The sequence below is a fragment of the Dichomitus squalens genome (genome assembly GCF_000275845.1).
Source record: "Dichomitus squalens LYAD-421 SS1 unplaced genomic scaffold DICSQscaffold_6, whole genome shotgun sequence".
NCBI classification, from domain to species: Eukaryota; Fungi; Basidiomycota; class Agaricomycetes; order Polyporales; family Polyporaceae; genus Dichomitus; species Dichomitus squalens.
Genome location: NW_006766888.1, coordinates 546,941 through 563,599, shown reverse-complemented (window position 1 = coordinate 563,599; position 16,659 = coordinate 546,941). Strand labels below are relative to the sequence as shown.

The following is a 16,659-nucleotide window of genomic DNA, read 5'->3' as shown; positions in this document are numbered from 1 at the left end:
TCCGACCCTTCCGAGTGCCTCCAAGTCCGTGAACCTTCTATGGGCATCTGCGGCAAATTGCGCGCATTCTTATGCAAGAAGAGAAATTTCTAGTCGCATACATGTACTTAGCGTCGATCGCAGCTTATCAGTTTCGCGCCCGATATGGCTGCAAACCCCGGCTCCGAGCCCATCTCCATCCACTTGCGTATGCAGGTTCTATGCAGACATCATATCGCTCTAGCGCTCTGTCGGAAGGTACAACGCCAAATGACGTACTACGTGCCACAACGACCGCCCTTGCTAACACTATGTATGCTGGCCAGTCGAGTCTACGCAACGCCGGGACTGTAGTCGTGCCACTGCCACGATATTCAAAAAGGAGGCACAGACCAGTGATTCGCTCGCGACGACCACGCAGTGCGGAGGAACAACGCTCTGCGAGATGCAGACGTGGTCAGTCAATCGCTATCGACGAGTACCTCGCAGGTCGTAATGCAATGTGTCACATTGGGGCGTGGCCTCAGGGTCGATTTGTGTGCGCGTATGTACGCCGGTGTTTCTGTTTCAGATGATCTAGCTAATATATCACCTGCGCTTGTGTATTGGTAGCAGGAGACAAGCATTGATTATATAGGTATCATACGCGTACCGCCAGAATCCCTCCGCTCAGACGACGGCGTGCACGCGGTCGTACTCCTCCCGCCAACGCTCGAAGCCTTCCAGCGAAACCTCGCCGCAAAGGTTGGCGACGACCGTGCGGAGCTCATTCAGACTCTGCGACAAGAAGTCAGCGAGGGGGAACCCGATGGACGCGGACCGGCGACTCACATGAGACATCTGCAGTACGGCCACAACGGCAGTCGCGTAGAACATGTACTCGTAGCTCGTGATGGACTGTCTCAAGGCCTTCCGCCCTTGTGCGTGCTGGCTTCCCTCGGTGACGCCTAGGACGGAATTGCTACTGTGATAGTGCAGGCGGTCGGCGAGGTTCTTGTACTGCGCCTCGTGCAGAGGCTCGCCCGTCCGGAGCGATTGCGACACCATGAAAAACATGGAGATGACATCGCTGATCTGTTTGAGTGCGCAGGCTACAATCAGCGTCTCGCCGACGAGGGCCAGAGATGTGTGACGTACGAAATGTGGGTTCAGGACAAGCGTATGTGGCAAGGCGGTCTTCCTCAAAGCCGAGTCCATGTTTGACAATCCACCAGCCATCTACCTTGTGATTAGCTCCCGGGACAGGCATGAGACTCTTCAAATGCGAACGCACCAGAACAAGGCTCGACAAGATATCAGTCTGGATGTCCAGCAGACGATTGTAGTCCTCAACCGCCCAACGCCCGCGAATGTTCCCCTCCCACTTGCTCATTACGGTCCTCACTCTGAGGTCCTGTAGCTGTTGCGCGATGGCAATCATCATCTCTCGCAGCTCGGCCGGCCAATGGCGCTGCGCCGTGACGCCCTTTTCTGTGTGCAGATGATGCGACGCCTCGAAGGGCTCGCCCGCGGCGAGCCAAAGTGAAGTGAGGTGCGAATAGAGGTAGGAGAGCCCGGAGATGGTGGTGGCGTTCCTGAGACGGACAGCTTTCCGACCAGACTTGGGCGGGACCATCATCACGATGAACGACGCGGCGGCACCAACCATGACAAGGACCCAGCGTTTCCAGGCGACGCTCCAGCCAATACCGATATTCTGGACGAGGCCTCCGAGGTTGCCATCGATCCAGGAGAAGCCCACAACGAGTACAAACGTGGCCTACAAAGAAAGCAGAGTCAGGCTGAGTGACTGTCAAGGACGAGCTGAACATACCCCGAGCATCATGATCGCAACCAAATTCTGCGGAGGTGCGAATATACGGAGGAATATGATAGGGAAGAGGAATACTGCAGTGGATGCGCCCAAGCCGTAGGGATTACCGTGACCATGGCCAGATCCTGATGCGCAATACAAGTCGTATTAGTTCAGCGACTATGATTGAGCCGCATACATATGGCACTCACCAATATACCAACAGACCATTCCTACGACGGCGCCAACAAACGTGCCCCCCAGACGCATGACGTAGCTATATGCGTCCAAAATGAGCTTTCCGAGACAACGCGTGATGATATCTGGCGTACACACTTGAAGATCTGGTCTGAGGCATAGATGTTCATTGTCGTCTGCGCCATGATCAGGGCCCTACGTGAGTGCCGTGAGCCTTTCCCCGATGTCCAGATAACGCGTCGCACTCACCAGACCCCACGTTCCGAATATACGAAGTCTGATAAGCTGATATTAGCTGAGTCGTTCATGTTGGACCGGATCACTTACGTGCCGAGGTCTTGACCACTTGGGGGAGCCATAGAGCAATTGTGATGAACACGTATCTGAACGTGAACTAGCTGCGTGTTAGCTTCAGGCTCAGACCTCGCCACTTCCATCACGCACCAAAGCCTCGGGAGTCTTCGTCCACTTGTAAAGCTTGTGGAAGACATTCGCCACCCTCTGTAGGGCGTTCTCCGGCGGCCTGCTATCCGGATCCCGCTCTGAAGATGCAACTCATGAGGACTCATCCTCCACGCAAACCGCAGATGTGACATACTATACGTCTTGTTATCCTTCCCGGAAAGCTCCTCCTGTGGAGCTGCGTCTTCGCCGACCGCGTCCTCACCTGAGCCCCTCCTCGTCTTGAGCACCTTGCCAAACGCGCTCAACCCTGCCGGCATCCACAGCCTCGCCTTCGGCCGCTTGGCGGCCGTCGCGACGACGTACTCCGCGAGCGTGATGATACCATTGGTCGTAGAGACGAGGTTCGACGTGAAGACGAACGCGATGTGCAGTGAGCGCAGGGGGACGCTCTTCATCTCCCCCGCGTCCGCGGCCTCGAACAGGGGCCGGAACGGCTGAAGGAGGATCATGCGCCGGTCGGTCTGGAAGTTGTCCATGGCCGAGCGGAGCGTAGAGAGTGCCTTGTCGAGCTCGACTACGAGCGCGTCCTGCTCGGCGTGGCCGCGCTTCCAGCGCTTCGTGTTGACGGAGACGATGAGCCGCTGGAGGGTGTCGAGCATTGCGATGCCGGCGGCGCGCAGCTCGGCGGTCGCCTCGCGGATGTTCGGGAGCACGTCGACGAGCCGGACGTGGTGCTGCGTTTCCGCAGCGAAGTTGCGTTCGCGGAACTGGCGCAGGAGGTACGTGTCGCCGACGACGGTGCTGCTCGCTGTCGAGCTCGAATCTGCGACGGAGTCCGAGTCCTCCGAGTCGCTCGCGGTGTATGTTAGGGACATGGGGTGCGCCATGAGCTTGCTGAAGTTGGCGAGGGCGACGAGCCGGGCCATGAGGGTCTGCATAGGCCCGAGCATGCCCTGAACGTCTCCGGCGCTCCATCTGCCCCAGCTGAACTCCAGATTAAGCATTTGCTTCTGAGCCATGACTGCCAACAAAGAGCGGCGTATTAATATGGAATCATGGACGCGCAGACTTGGGAGACATACGTTGCTGAAGCTGCATAATCATCCCTATACGCGCCCCATTAACCTTCCCCGCAAGAGGAGTCCCCGGAAGGACATCGCGGGTGTCTGCCCGAAGGACATCGTCCTGCAACGCGAGTAGACCCTTGAACTTTTGCAGTAGTCCGGCGGAGGAATCCAGGTATGAGTGGCTAAGGGTCTCCGGGAATACGAAGATGACAAAAATGAGCGCAATGCCGACGTAGCAGCCCACTGAAGTCAGCAACGAGTTCAGGAGGGTATATTCCGAGAATGGGAACAGCGGGCCGTAACTCTGCGCAGTGAATGAGCAAGCACGTTTCAGGATCATACCGTTAGGACACGTACGCAGAATATGTCGATTGCAATGGTGCCGAAGACACTCATGAGAGTGAGCTTTGGAGCATATGCTCGGATGAGTGCCAAGAAAAAAGTGCCAACGCCAAGGAATACGCCAAAAACAACTGTGGAGCTTTGCAAGCTGTCAGAGCCGGGTTGTATGTCATGGCTGTACTGGCGTACTTTGTGTCCAAGAAATCACCCCTAAAGATCGCGGTCTGGAATAATGCATCAGGGTTCGCAAGGCCGGCAGAACTAGGCTGCAATTCAATCATTGCTGCTATATAGACCTATAACGAGAGCGCACCTCTGGGCCTCTTTCTGTAGTGTGTGCTTCAAGAGGGTCTGATCACGAGCAGCAAGGGCTGCCGCCATTGCTGCACAGGAGATGGCCCAACCAAGCGCTAACCCAAGGACGAGTGTCCCGATGGCCTGTCATTGTCCTGCGTTAGTGCGCGTTGGCGTGATGAGACGGAGCGGGGCACAGGTGCTCAAGGACGGCCGGTGAGATGCCTTTGTCCCCAAATGTGAAGAAGAAGGGAGAAGGCAAGTGGGGTCGTAAGGTATGTTGTGCTACTGGTACTCACAATGATGAATATCTGGACTGGCATGTTCGGAGGCAGCATGATGCTCAAGAGCACCGCGAAGAACGCACTGCACGCAACATATTCCCTCAGTTCGGGCGCACGGTGGGACCTCAAAGACAGGCACTCACGTATTGCCAAGCTGCTGCAACGACTTGTCGGGCAGCATGATCACGAAGCTGACCCATGATGCAACCCAACACCTCAGAAAGACCTTCCACGACTTCTTCGAGCGCAGGTTCGTGGAGACCCACGGGGGGAGCTTGTCCCATATTGACCGCCGCTGTGGTGGAGGTGGTGCATGGCCGTTCGAAGACGCGTCCTTTACCTCCTTCTCTGAGCTAGACATTGGTGCGAGCGTCCAGTGGAGGGGCAGGGCGGCGAACCGGCAGAAAGCAGCAGGTTTGACGATCCGAAGTCTCTTCAGGAACGAGAAGAAGAACTGGAGAGACAAAACGAAGCAAAGAATGAGCGATAGTATGCAGCCTGTGAGAGAGGAAAAGAGACGGACGATGGTGCGGCTGTGGGAAGCAACCGAGCAGTCCGTTATACGAGGGCTTGCAGATGACGTACGTAGACTGACCGTTTAGTACGTCGGATGCGGGGTGCTCACACTCTCAACGAGGGGTACAAGCCACCGTGCTGGCCGAGAGGAGAGGAACGGACGAGCGGCCGCCGGGAGCATGTTTCGTCGAGTTTTGGGATGAGATTGACGTTTGGGATGCGGATGCCTCGGCGTCGTCTGCACCGGTTGCCAATTCGAAGAGCGTAATCATTCCTGCACGACAAACGCCCATATACAAAGGCCTCGGACCTCGGTGCCACTCGGATTGCACTCTCACAGCAGGCTAATGGCCTACTCCTCGGCAGTCAGATTGGGCAACTACAATGTCAAGACATCTTCAGGGATACTCTCCTTCTATCAAAGGCACTAGAAGACCTCGCACGGACCGCCAGTTCGGTTACTTACTTGGTCTCAACGCCTCCTTGCATCCATCATCAAGAGATCTATCGACGAGGCACGTTACAGTCTATTGGCCAAGGCTACGTTTTACATGGGGTACAAACTGCGGCTATCGAACTTCATCCTCCCTTCCAAAAAACAGCCAGCGCGAATCCTTCATGCAGAGAGCTTCTCGCGGAGCAGCTTCTTAAGGGTTTCGCCGTCCTTTGCAAACTGGCGGATACCCTCGTGAAGCTTGTCTGTCGCCATCTCGTCCTCGGCGAGTGCCCAGCGGAACTCAGGCTCGTTGTCCACGTACGAGACCTTGGGGATGGGCTGGCCCTGCGCGGCGCTCTGGGAGTCAAGCTTCTTGGGCACCGGAGAAGTGTCGTTCTTAAGCTCCTCGAGGAGTTTAGGGGAGATAGTCAGGAAGTCAACACCAGCGAGAGCCTTGATCTCGCCAACCTGTAGTCGAACAAATCAGCAAAGCGGTCGGAGTGAGAGGCGGACAAATGGATGTACGCACGTTACGGAAAGAAGCACCCATGACGATAGTCTTGTACCCGTGCTGCTTGTAGTAGTTGTAGATCGTCTTCACAGACTGCACACCGGGGTCCTCATCGCCAACGTAGTCCTTGCCCGGCTTGTTCTTCTTGTACCAGTCGAGGATCTGTACGCCCCAAACATCTCAGCCGCAGTCCCGCCTGGTGATGGTAGCATGGATACGCACGCGGCCGACGAAGGGCGAGATGAGGGTGACACCGGCCTCTGCGGCCGCAACAGCTTGCGCGAAGCCGAAGAGGAGGGTGAGGTTAGTGTGGATGCCGTCGTCGCGCTCGAGCTCGCGCGCGGCCTGGATGCCCTCCCAGGTCGAAGCGATCTTGATCAGAATGCGCTCCTTCTTGACGCCGACGGACTCGTAGAGCGCGATCAGCTCCTTAGCCTTCTTCTTGGTCGCTTCCTTGTCGAACGACAAGCGGGCATCGACCTCGGTCGAGACACGGCCGGGGATAATCTTCAGGATCTCCTTGCCGAACTCGACGAGCTACATAGACAGCACGAGCCCCCGTTAGCGATACACACGAAGGGGAGCGGTGCCAACTATATGGCTAGGCCCAAGAGCAGGATACTCACGAGGCGGTCAAGAGCAGCGTTTGCCTGGTCATCGATGCTGCCACCCTTGTGTTTGCCGGCCTGGACGGCGGCATCGATCAGGCTCTGGTACTTAGCATTGTTTGCCGCAGCAAGGATGAGCGATGGGTTGGTCGTCGCATCCTGGGGCTTGTAAACATCGATAGCTGCCCGATGCGCGCACCAGTCAGTTACGCTCCCCAACGAATTATAATCTAAGCGCGCGAAAGCGGAGGCGACACTCACACTGGAAGTCGCCAGAGTCGGAGACGACGACAGTGCCAGTCTGCTTGAGAGCGTCGAGGGAGGTGGTCATGATGATATGGAGATGGTGGTGGTTGCTACGCAAGAAAGGTGCAGAGTGTCGCGTTCAAGTATGCTCCCACTCGTGGGCTGAGTGAGCTTGGACGTGATCTCATCGCGATCCGGCGTCTCTCGCTGCCAGCTCCGGCCCGGCTCGCGCGGCGCCGCCAATGCGCCCCCTCTGACGTCGGCCGTGGTGTCTCCGTCGGCACATACCCCGCTGGCGGCCAAAGTTAATCCATCCGGCAAGATAATGAAGTGCGAAGCATGGATTACATGGACAGTTGTGAGGCAGTCGACTTGCAGCGCCGTGCTCCGACCGCCAAGCTCTCTCGGCTCGCTGGGGAAAGTTACGGCGCACGGGAGTGGGACACACGAAGCAGGTACGCCCTCACAAAGCAAGCTGAGAAAGGGCACAACAGGCTCTCCTCCGTACTGGCAGCTGGAAACCGTCCGGCAAGGGAACCATGGGATCGACTGCCATCGGGGGCTGCACGGCGTTCGCGCGGACGGCGGGTGTGAGATGCCGGACACGACGCGCTGAAAGACATACCTATTTTGTACCCCGCACCTGACAGCACTACTCATCCTGTACAAAAACCGCGCATGACACCACAGACGCCGCGCTAGGACGTGTGCAAAGTGACAAACGTGCGCGTCCCGACGGAGAGCCTCATATGTATCCTCCCATATGCCTGCGCGTAGGACCCGGGGCTCTCGGGTATATTAGGCATCCTATGGCTGCACGGGACCGCACAGCGGATATATGCAGCGCGTAGTCATGAAGAATGGGCCCACATACGCAGACGTTCGTGGAGGTGTTTCGGAATCTGTAGTGAAGTGAGAAACTGTGCGTCGGATATTCGGAGAAGCACGTCGAACATTACGATCTGAACCCCCCTGAAATGAAGAATCAATATGCCAGTGGTTACGGCGCAAGATATCAGCATACCTCGCTGAGATAGAGTTGGAGCTGCGGTCAGCCCACAGAATCTACGATCCGTGGGGTCCGACATGCAAGGCGGTCCATTGATCCGGCAGCATCGAAGGTTAAGCTGAAGATGGTGAGTACCACCGGGACGACCGACGGCGGTGCAGATTTGAAGGGGATCATTGCGGGACCTCGGGATTTGTACTAGCGGGATAAGGTGTCGGGGAACCTGGCATCAGTATGCGGCAGTGAGTCGGCTCGGTCCTTCAAAGCACCCTATCGATTTTGCGAAAGGATTGCGCCCCTCTCGTGTGGCAGAGTCGTCCCCAACACGCTAACGGCCTCGGGTGTAGTAAAGTGGAGCGTCCTGGATGGCGTGAAGAGTGGCTAGTGATATGGGACCACATTAGTCAGACGCCAGCGACAACCAGAATGGAGTGTCAAGATACGAATTCGAGCGATACTTCTTGAAACAGCGTGATGTCCCGGCCTGTTAGTACACCTAGCAACCCAGAACTGCTTTGAGCTTCTGTTCGTTACAATCATGGCACTCGCTTTCTTGTCCTTGAATTAGGGGCCACAGAGAGTATCGCCCTGCAACTCGAAGAAATCGAAGCGAGCGACGTCGGGCGTTGTGATGTTGCGTCCTGACCGAAGCTCCGCCCGATGATAGCAGACGGCGCCCAGGAGGTAATCACTACGTATTGGTGCTTTCGGTCCGCGAGCTTCCTATCGAACACAGCAACGACCACAGGCTCCATATGGGTCTGGGCGCGTGGATTGTTCATTAACTTTCTAGAGCGGTATGTCCGTGTTGTCATGCCGTATCCGGTCAAGAAGACACTCGTCCTCAGCGTCGATAGCTCGCTAAGGCATACACACGCGAGTGGTGAGCATGCTGCCCAGGACGTCACGATTAGATCAAGGGTCTTCCCCACCGCCCGGAGCCCCTTGGTGCGCCTTGAGGCTTCCGGGCGTCGACGCTGTGCTGACGCAGGTCAATGTCACTGTAGAAAAATTAGACATTTGGCTGATGGACGTACCCTCTACGTTATAGATTGAGTGGTCTCTGGACACCAGTGATACTGAAACAAGGAGTACCGGAGAAAACTTGTGGTTTTCGCCGTGACGACAACGATCACCGTAGAACAAGGGCTCCGGTGATGACCGAAATGAGTGAAGACTCGCGGAACTCACATGTTGAGTGCCCTGGTTGCGGACCAATGGAAAGGCACCGCGCCCAATGACCTATTCTGACGAGGGGGAAGTAGGCCTCGAGGACGGTCGGGCTATGTAGCCGCGGAAGCTGCTCGGAAGACATAGAAGTCATGTTGCTTGCAATGTCTGCAGAGATGACTCGGGCGTGTCACGACCGCAGCCTTGTAGCGCAGACGCCTTAGTCCACAGAAGCCGCGAGCCAAGAAGCGGACACCTTCGTATTTCTGTCTACCCCTGTAGATCGGGTCTGACGTGTGCGATAACGTTGCAGAAGAAGAACGACAGAGTTGTCTTGAGGCTCAGGTACGGATGCAGCACATGTCCGATTCAGAGAGATCAATCAAGAGAGACTTCAGCGGGCTCCAAAGAAGTGATAGGTGATAGGGACAGCCCCGGAAGCCAATGGACCGAGTGTCTGCCGGCGCACACGTCCCGTTTTGTTCTGCTCCGGCCAGCGTTCATCGGAGATGCGCCCGGAAGCGTACCGCCGGAGGCTTAGGGTCCACTGGGGCATTTTTTCTCGAGGGGAAAGAGGGTCCCCGGCGAAGGTTCACTTTTGGCTTTCGCACTGTCGTAAAGTCCGACGATGTTCGTCCAGGAAAGAGTGGCCTCTGTCGAGGCACGTCCTCCTAAACATGCTACATAGCTTATGAGGCAGTCAGAAGACATGCATAGAGAAATTCTATCAGCACTTACCGTGTCTCCAGCTGCAGTCTGGAAAACGAACCTGTGTGGAGGCGGTACATAGACTAATGAGGGGCGTGGGAGAGTGTGACCTGGCAGACAAGTGTCCCACTTCGGCACGAGCTGTGCTCTTTGACGGCCCGCTTAACCATTCTCTGCCATTCAATCGTTTTCAGCTGTCTTTTCGCGTCGGCCGCCTTGAATTCCAACGACATATCCAGGCTTTTGTGTCGAGCATACGTGGCAGAGGCTGTGCGACCTCTCCATCCTGGGACACTTGCGGCTCGACTAGTAACGTTTCGAGCCTTCCTGTTCGGATCTAGGAAGGCTGTCCCTGGATCTAGAAGAGTATCTTAGGCTCGAGACCATCTCGGAACCATATACTGAGATACATTCTGTGTTCTGTCCTTGTTGCTGAGATACGGAGGCTACTGACGTATCGTGGAGGCCATCTCCGGACTTGCCCACGAACCGTAGACATCGTCCGGAGCCTCTGACCCCGCAGCGAGTCCTGATCCCCTCGCTTTGTAGCACTTCTTCCGGAGAAAGCGACGTCGCGCCGCAATCAGTCTTCGTCTCGACCGTTCGTGCTTGACACACCCGCGCTACTGCGCGCGGAGCTGTCTCCTGCATGATATAACTGGGCAGGGTGGGCGACAATGCTGCCATCCGCACATCGCAATGTCTCAGTCTGTGATTACTCTATACGATATACACTCTACTATTCCACAGCCCTGGGCCCCTAATATTTGGCGCATACGGTGAGCCATCTCAGCGCAACGTCCCATCTGTGCATGCTGACACCAACGGCTATTCTCACCTCAGGTTCATCCTCAACTACAAACGTCTCCCGTATCGTACAGTATGGATTGAATTATCGGAAATCGAGGCAACTTTGCGTATGATAGGGGCGCAACCAACGTCGTACAGGTCGGACGGACGTCCGGTCTACACACTACCCGTAATTATCGACCCCCTGCGGTCCATGAGCGCGCCGGTCGTGCTCTCAAACCCCAACACAATCGCTGATTACCTCGAGACGGCGTACCCTGCGAGACCGGTGTTCCCAGAGGGCTCTCGGGCCCTGCAAGCGCTATTCGTCCACTACATTCAGGACGTCTTCGTCAAGCCCCTCCTTCCTATTCTCGTTCCCCTCACCCATCAGCGTCTCCCCGAGCGCACCCAGGCGCATTTCAGCCGCGGAGCGGCACCCACTCCTCCGCCGACCGCCATGGTTGGTCCTCAACGCGAGCAGGCGTGGAATGCCGTCAGAGAACAATTCGACTTCCTAGCTGGAATACTCGACAAAAACACGTCGGATGGCAACGGCGCTGTGGCGATGGGCCGCGATGTTTCCTATGGCGATTTTGCCCTATGCTCCGTTCTGTGAGTGGTTGGACTATAGCAACAGGGGGCTGAGCTCACTTCTCGATAGGATATGGGTCGAAAAAGTGTCTCCACACGACTGTTGGGCCCGGATACGGGAATGGAACGGAGGTCGATGGGCGAGGTTGTACACTCGCTGCCGCGAATTTATGGATGTCTTCTAATCTCTTGTACTGCTCATCTTAGTCGTATGTATCCGTATCTTACCGCTGTCGTTGTTTACTACCCTCACCGTCGTGGCAGGACCACGAGACCCCGGTCTCCTTCGCTATTGATATCATTTGAACAAGTATTCTATGTAATGACGTATTTCAGTCTATCTTCTCCGTGATGCATCGGACCACGCTGCAGCACCGGACGACCATACACCACGAGTGTTCTACAGAACAAGGGATGGGCTAAGCGGTGGTGCGATATCATCATCTATTTAGATAGTCGCGCTAGAATGCCGGAGTAGCCGGGGGCGGACTCGACATTGGCTTTATGGGTCGGGGAGTAGACCACCGGTTTCCGGACGTCCGGTGTTACTTGGGTACACCATGACTTGGGGCTGCAATTGGAGTCGGGTATGATCATGGCAAGTGGACCTAGGAATGTGGACAATCCCGATGGACCGGCAGCGAGGATGGCCCAAAGGGCAGCCACCAGCAGGAACTCAGTTGATGACGCCCCTGGCACATAGCTTCACTGGCCTTGACGAGCCTGTGTGCACCAAACGAGGCAACGCATGTCTTCAGGGTCATGCGCGTGCTCGGAACAGCCTCATTTGCGCCATTCATGGGCCAGAGACGGAAGCTATGAAGCTAGGAGCCCCGGCATAGTCAGTCGTGGTGATGCAAGGCTCCCAGTGCAACAAAGTAAGTTCATCTGCTGCTACTTTGTCTATGAGCATATTATAACATTCTGTATGTACAGGATACCATAGTCACAGTATCCATTCCCGCAGAGATAGGTTGAGCTCCCAAGAGACAAGACAAATAGATTGCACAGGAAATGTGCGCGCAGGGCGCGCTGCTGATTCACATCACAACGCAAAGCACGATCAGTTCTGTAGAATACCGCATCATTAACGGGATGTCGTGTGCAAGATACGACGCCTACTGCACTCACCAGGTTGCATGCCGGTGAAAGAGGACCATCATCGACGTGTGGCGTTGAGTCGAGCTGCATGGATCGGGAAGCCTGAATGTACCTGGAAGAAGCCGCACCACGTGGATTCAGTTCACATGAATCGTCTAATTGGGTGATACGGTCCGTAAAAATGGGTCTGAATCACACTGTTAGCCCCGGATAGACTTCCTATTAATTGTATTTTTGATTGCCCTTGATAGTTTGTTATCTGGACTAAGCCCTAGCTAAATTGCCCCACTTACTAGAGTAATGAGCTTGATCAAATCAGTATGGCGGGTCAGATCACTCTTTCCGCCAATCGGTCGTCGCTCGCCTCATCGTTCTCGACCCCCAGCACGTCGCCCTTCATCGTCTGAGATGCAGCTATGTTGTCGCCATCAGCGTCGTCCTCCGCAGTGACTATTCCGACCCCTGGCAAGTCGATCTTGAAGCGCCCTCCGCCTCCCCAACAGTCGTTCTTTTCCCTCGCGCGACTCTCCAAGCTCCTCCCGACTCAGACCCAACAGCCCTCCGCGACCAACGATGAGACCAGCACACTGAAACGGGCACATTTCATACTTCCCGAGATGACAACGGTTTACCCCATCCTGGCGGCGAACCCTCCGTCAACTCCGACGCTCAAGGAGGAGAAGAAGTCCATTGAGGAACGTGAACTTGAACGGAGAAAACGTATCGTTCGAGGGAACAGCATCTCCACCGACTCGTCCCAGGGCGACGATTGGTGGACTATGGAGAAGGTGGAAGCGTTCTACCGGGAGTGCTGCGTCGGTCGGGAAGAGGCACCCGACCCTGCTATCTCCGCGGCATTCAAAGTATGTATCTGTACGTCCTGCTACAGCGTCACCTAACCACCGTGCATCATTCCTCAGCGCGCTGCTAGCACACACCCACGCACAATCGACTTCTCGGGCATTCAACTCAACCTTGGCGTCGCGTCGGTGTTGTCTGACGTGTTCACCATCGAATGGGGGCTACGCAAGTTGGTATTCAAGGAATGCGACTTGGACGACATCGTGAGTGAATGCTTGTGATCCGTCTGGCGCAGCTTGCCTTGACGGTGTTGTACCATAGATTCTGAAACCAATCCTCCACTCGTTGCTCATTCCTGGCACGCTCACCTTCTTGTCTGTCTCTTCGAATAGACGACTGAAGGCGCCTGCATTCCGACTTATTGGCGCATATGTCACCAAGGTGCGCAATGTACCGGTCCTCATGCATCATTTCAGCTCATCCTGCGTGCAGGCCAAGACTTTGCAATTCTTGGATCTATCACAGAATGCATTGGACAAGAAGTCCATCGAGTATATCGCCGCGGCGCTGCCGGAAGCGCCTACTCCTGGTCTGGTTTCATTACGTCTGGATGACTGTCAACTCAAACCGCAAGCACTGGATGCGCTGGGTGAGTTTGTTCCTAACGGGAATTTCGCGTCTACTAAATCCCCCGCCCAGCGCATTCCGTGCGAAAGTCGTCTCTGCGAAACATCTCCCTACGACACAACCGTATTAGTGCGACAGGTGCCGTCGCAATCGCTCTTATGATCAAGGACTATCCCGATCGGTTTCCCTCTACGAATGAAAATGGTTCAACTCCGCCCTCACCAGCGACATCTACATCCAGCTTCTCTCCGTTCAACTCTCCTCCGCCGACACCAACAACTCAGACGCGCTCGCTCCCTGGGCTAACAATCCCCAACGGAACGCCCGCCGCACCTCCCAAGCCTGGCCCCATCTTGCCTCCACCTCGACATCCGGCGACTGCCCCACAAACCACGTACACTCCATATATACCTCGAGCCCGACGCGGAGCCGCCGCCGCCGTGCCTACTCCCGGCAACACGAACCCTTTATCGCCCTCCGGAAAGCCAATACCCATCATCGCATCTTCTGCCCAGGGTGGTGTCATCGCGCGGCATCCGGTGCCTCCGCCACCATCGCATCCGGCGAGTACTAACGGGCGGACGCTTGAGGCTCCACTGAAACATGGACCAAGCGCAGCACTTCTCGAGCAAGTCCGAGCTTTGGACAATCTGCCGAGGCTTGGCGCGCTGCAAACGCTTGACCTGAAGGGCAATGACATCAGAACCGGCATCACTTACATTGCTCAAGTTTTGAAGCGCAATCGGACCCTCAAGGTGCTCAATCTGAGCGAGAACAAACTCGATGTTCAGGGTCTTGTTGCGGTTGCTGAGGCGTTGGTGCGTCAATTTCACACCCCGCTATTTCATCCGTCCGAGCTCATGCGGTCCTTTCGTATAGAAATACAATTCTTGCTTGGAGACGCTAGATTTGAGTAAGAACCCTTGTTGTGGCCCGGGCTTGGAGGGGGTGAGTTGCACGGACGATATTCCTCTTCGTTTCTCATAACTTTTCCCAGATCCAATCCCTCAGAACAGCGTTCACTCTCAACAACGCGCTCAAGCGATTATTCCTTTCCTCAACGTCAATGACGTCCGCAGGTGCCATCGCGTTGGCAGAGTTCTTGCCGGAGTCTGCTTCATTGCTGCATTTGGACCTCACGATGAACAACCTGGACCTCGCGGGTGTTATGGCTCTGAGCTCAGGCCTTAGGGCCAACCACGTGATGCGGTGCTTGGATCTGAACATACCTCCAGGAGACGAAGGAATGGCCAGGTGAGCAGTGCAGCGATATTGACGCCCTGGGCAATACTGATAGCAAAGGCCAGAATGTGTCGCGACATCCTCGAGTCGTGCGTACGGAACACTGAGGAGGCTGAGAAGGCCTCTCAAGCTGGGACGGGGGGGAGAGGCGAGGCCAAGGGCGTCTGGGGTATGCTCGAGCAGAGCGAGCTGGCGAAATCCATTCGCGAGGACGACAAGAAAAAGGTTGAGGGGCAGATTGACACCTCTTCCCTCCTCAGTTCCCGGGACCCGACTGACATCCCTTCCCCTCCCACGGAACAGACCGAGGCCGACCTTGTGCTTCAGGCTCGTACGCGGAAGACCGAGCTCGAAGACCTACTCGCCCGTACACCATCGTCTTCGTCGTCGTCCGCGCCTCTGTTGTCGATCGAAGGCCCTGATGCCGAGCTACTGCAGACGACTCGGGAGATGATGAGGTCCATCGTGTCCGCGATTGAGAGGACGACGGATTCCGCTCGACTCGAGTCCTTGCTCACATTGAACGACGAGCTGATGAATCTCCTCGGCCGACTGGAGCCCAAGCCTGAAGGCCTCAAGCTTCAGGGAGTCGAGATTCAGCCTAGCAACGGCGACGCTGTGGGCAACGGCCATACCGGTCACACACCAGAGGGAAGCGCCTCGAGTGCACAGGAGCTCGAGCCGCCGTCTGATGACGAGCCTATCACACCGCGTCTCGACAAGGGTAAGCGTAGAGCCGAGCCAGAACCGGAGCCGGTGGAAAGCGTCCTTAGTCCAACGTTCTTGATCACGGAGTCGGACGACGAAGAGGGGGGGACGCCCCCACTGACGGCGGATCCTGAGGAACTTGTGTCTCCGACGGACCTGTAAGCATCACTAAGTTCACCTTGAGCGTGCTTGCTCACCACTTTGGCAGCTCGAGGAGGCTGGTAGAAGAGGAGGGGGAGGTCTTCAGAAAAGGAGCTGTACTCCTAACGACTGAAGATATGGAAGGCGAGTACGATAGTGAGGAACTCAGGAAGGAGGTGCGCTTGATCGAATCGTCGACCTTCGGGGTGACGCTCATGACAACGATTGCACACAGCTGCTGGAGGCTATGGTGGAACGGCCACCTCCTCGAATGGTGGACGAATACGGTGCCGAGGTTCCTCCGCCTCTCGACAAGCCCATCTCACCACTTGAGGAACCGAAGAAGCCTCCACCGCGGCCGTACATCCGTCGTTCGCGCTCGTCATCGTCGACGCCCTCGATAGACGGCCAGAGCGTCGTGTCGCCTGTTGACAACGCACGCAGTCTGCCTGGTTCCGTCACGGCAAGCCCAATCTCGCCATCAGCAGCAAAGCTGCCTCTTCTCGGTCGCAGGTCATCTACCAGTTCCATATCTAGCTCCATCCAGGAGGCTCCTGAACCAACTACGTGAAGGTGAGGACTGTCAACTTTGAGCAGAGCTTTCGGAAGCTGACGCGGTCTGATAGGACATTGGATTGTGTTGACACGTGCTCGCTAGTCCACATGAACATTCACGCACCTACACTGTTGGATACGCGAGGACTCAAGATTCCCCAGCATCTTTCCGGACACATTTGCATATGTCTCACATGATGCGATCTCTACATCCTACCATAGATTACCATGTCTGCTTCCTGCAGCAGCCCCGGCGTCGATGTGTTGTCTACTCCGCCGTGCCTGTTGTACCTGCAGATTGTAGTTATTAATATATAGCTCGCTATCGTGGAATACCAACGTTCTTTCCCTCGAAGAAATCGTACGTACACAACAGAAGTACACGGTGTGATCGACGGTGCTGCCATTAGGGCAGCTTGAGAGATAGAATAACACGGGTAGTAGACGAGAACCTCAAGAAGTTGGCTGTGGCACGATACTCGCGCCTCGGCTTCACTGAGACTCCCTTCATCTACCCGACATACAATCTCGATGCG

General features: G+C 55.9%; 4 protein-coding genes across 4 annotated transcripts; 2 read left to right on the top strand and 2 right to left on the bottom strand.

Annotated features, from left to right (window-relative positions):
• Nucleotides 1-648: 648 nt before the first annotated feature.
• Nucleotides 649-4,722, bottom strand: DICSQDRAFT_167770 (uncharacterized protein; the record flags this gene model as incomplete). Its single annotated transcript, XM_007363376.1, has 17 exons — nucleotides 649-756; nucleotides 811-1,053; nucleotides 1,117-1,197; nucleotides 1,253-1,738; nucleotides 1,793-1,917; nucleotides 1,984-2,048; nucleotides 2,108-2,164; nucleotides 2,219-2,246; nucleotides 2,297-2,363; nucleotides 2,414-2,511; nucleotides 2,568-3,395; nucleotides 3,457-3,745; nucleotides 3,799-3,922; nucleotides 3,973-4,044; nucleotides 4,097-4,221; nucleotides 4,377-4,443; nucleotides 4,505-4,722. 17 exons carry the CDS (start codon nucleotides 4,720-4,722, stop codon nucleotides 649-651), a joined length of 3,081 nt encoding a protein of 1,026 aa, XP_007363438.1.
• Nucleotides 4,723-5,368: 646 nt separating this feature from the next.
• DICSQDRAFT_101682 (transaldolase) lies at nucleotides 5,369-6,970 on the bottom strand. Its single transcript, XM_007363375.1, has 5 exons — nucleotides 6,694-6,970; nucleotides 6,451-6,614; nucleotides 6,047-6,361; nucleotides 5,843-5,986; nucleotides 5,369-5,781 (listed from the first exon to the last, which is right to left on the bottom strand). Exons 1-5 carry the CDS (start codon nucleotides 6,761-6,763, stop codon nucleotides 5,494-5,496), a joined length of 981 nt encoding a protein of 326 aa, XP_007363437.1. The 5' UTR covers nucleotides 6,764-6,970; the 3' UTR covers nucleotides 5,369-5,493.
• A 3,085-nt stretch (nucleotides 6,971-10,055) lies between these two features.
• On the top strand, nucleotides 10,056-11,133 carry DICSQDRAFT_101677 (uncharacterized protein; the record flags this gene model as incomplete). Its single annotated transcript, XM_007363374.1, has 3 exons — nucleotides 10,056-10,344; nucleotides 10,409-10,969; nucleotides 11,019-11,133. The coding sequence occupies exons 1-3, from the start codon at nucleotides 10,265-10,267 to the stop codon at nucleotides 11,131-11,133; spliced, it is 756 nt and encodes a 251-aa protein (XP_007363436.1). The 5' UTR covers nucleotides 10,056-10,264.
• Nucleotides 11,134-12,465: 1,332 nt separating this feature from the next.
• On the top strand, nucleotides 12,466-16,139 carry DICSQDRAFT_145200 (RNI-like protein; the record flags this gene model as incomplete). The annotated part of the gene is made up of 10 exons (XM_007363373.1): nucleotides 12,466-12,912; nucleotides 12,970-13,113; nucleotides 13,172-13,291; nucleotides 13,343-13,499; nucleotides 13,550-14,295; nucleotides 14,357-14,425; nucleotides 14,475-14,731; nucleotides 14,785-15,585; nucleotides 15,636-15,744; nucleotides 15,804-16,139. 10 exons carry the CDS (start codon nucleotides 12,466-12,468, stop codon nucleotides 16,137-16,139), a joined length of 3,186 nt encoding a protein of 1,061 aa, XP_007363435.1.
• Between the last annotated feature and the right edge of the window lie 520 nt (nucleotides 16,140-16,659).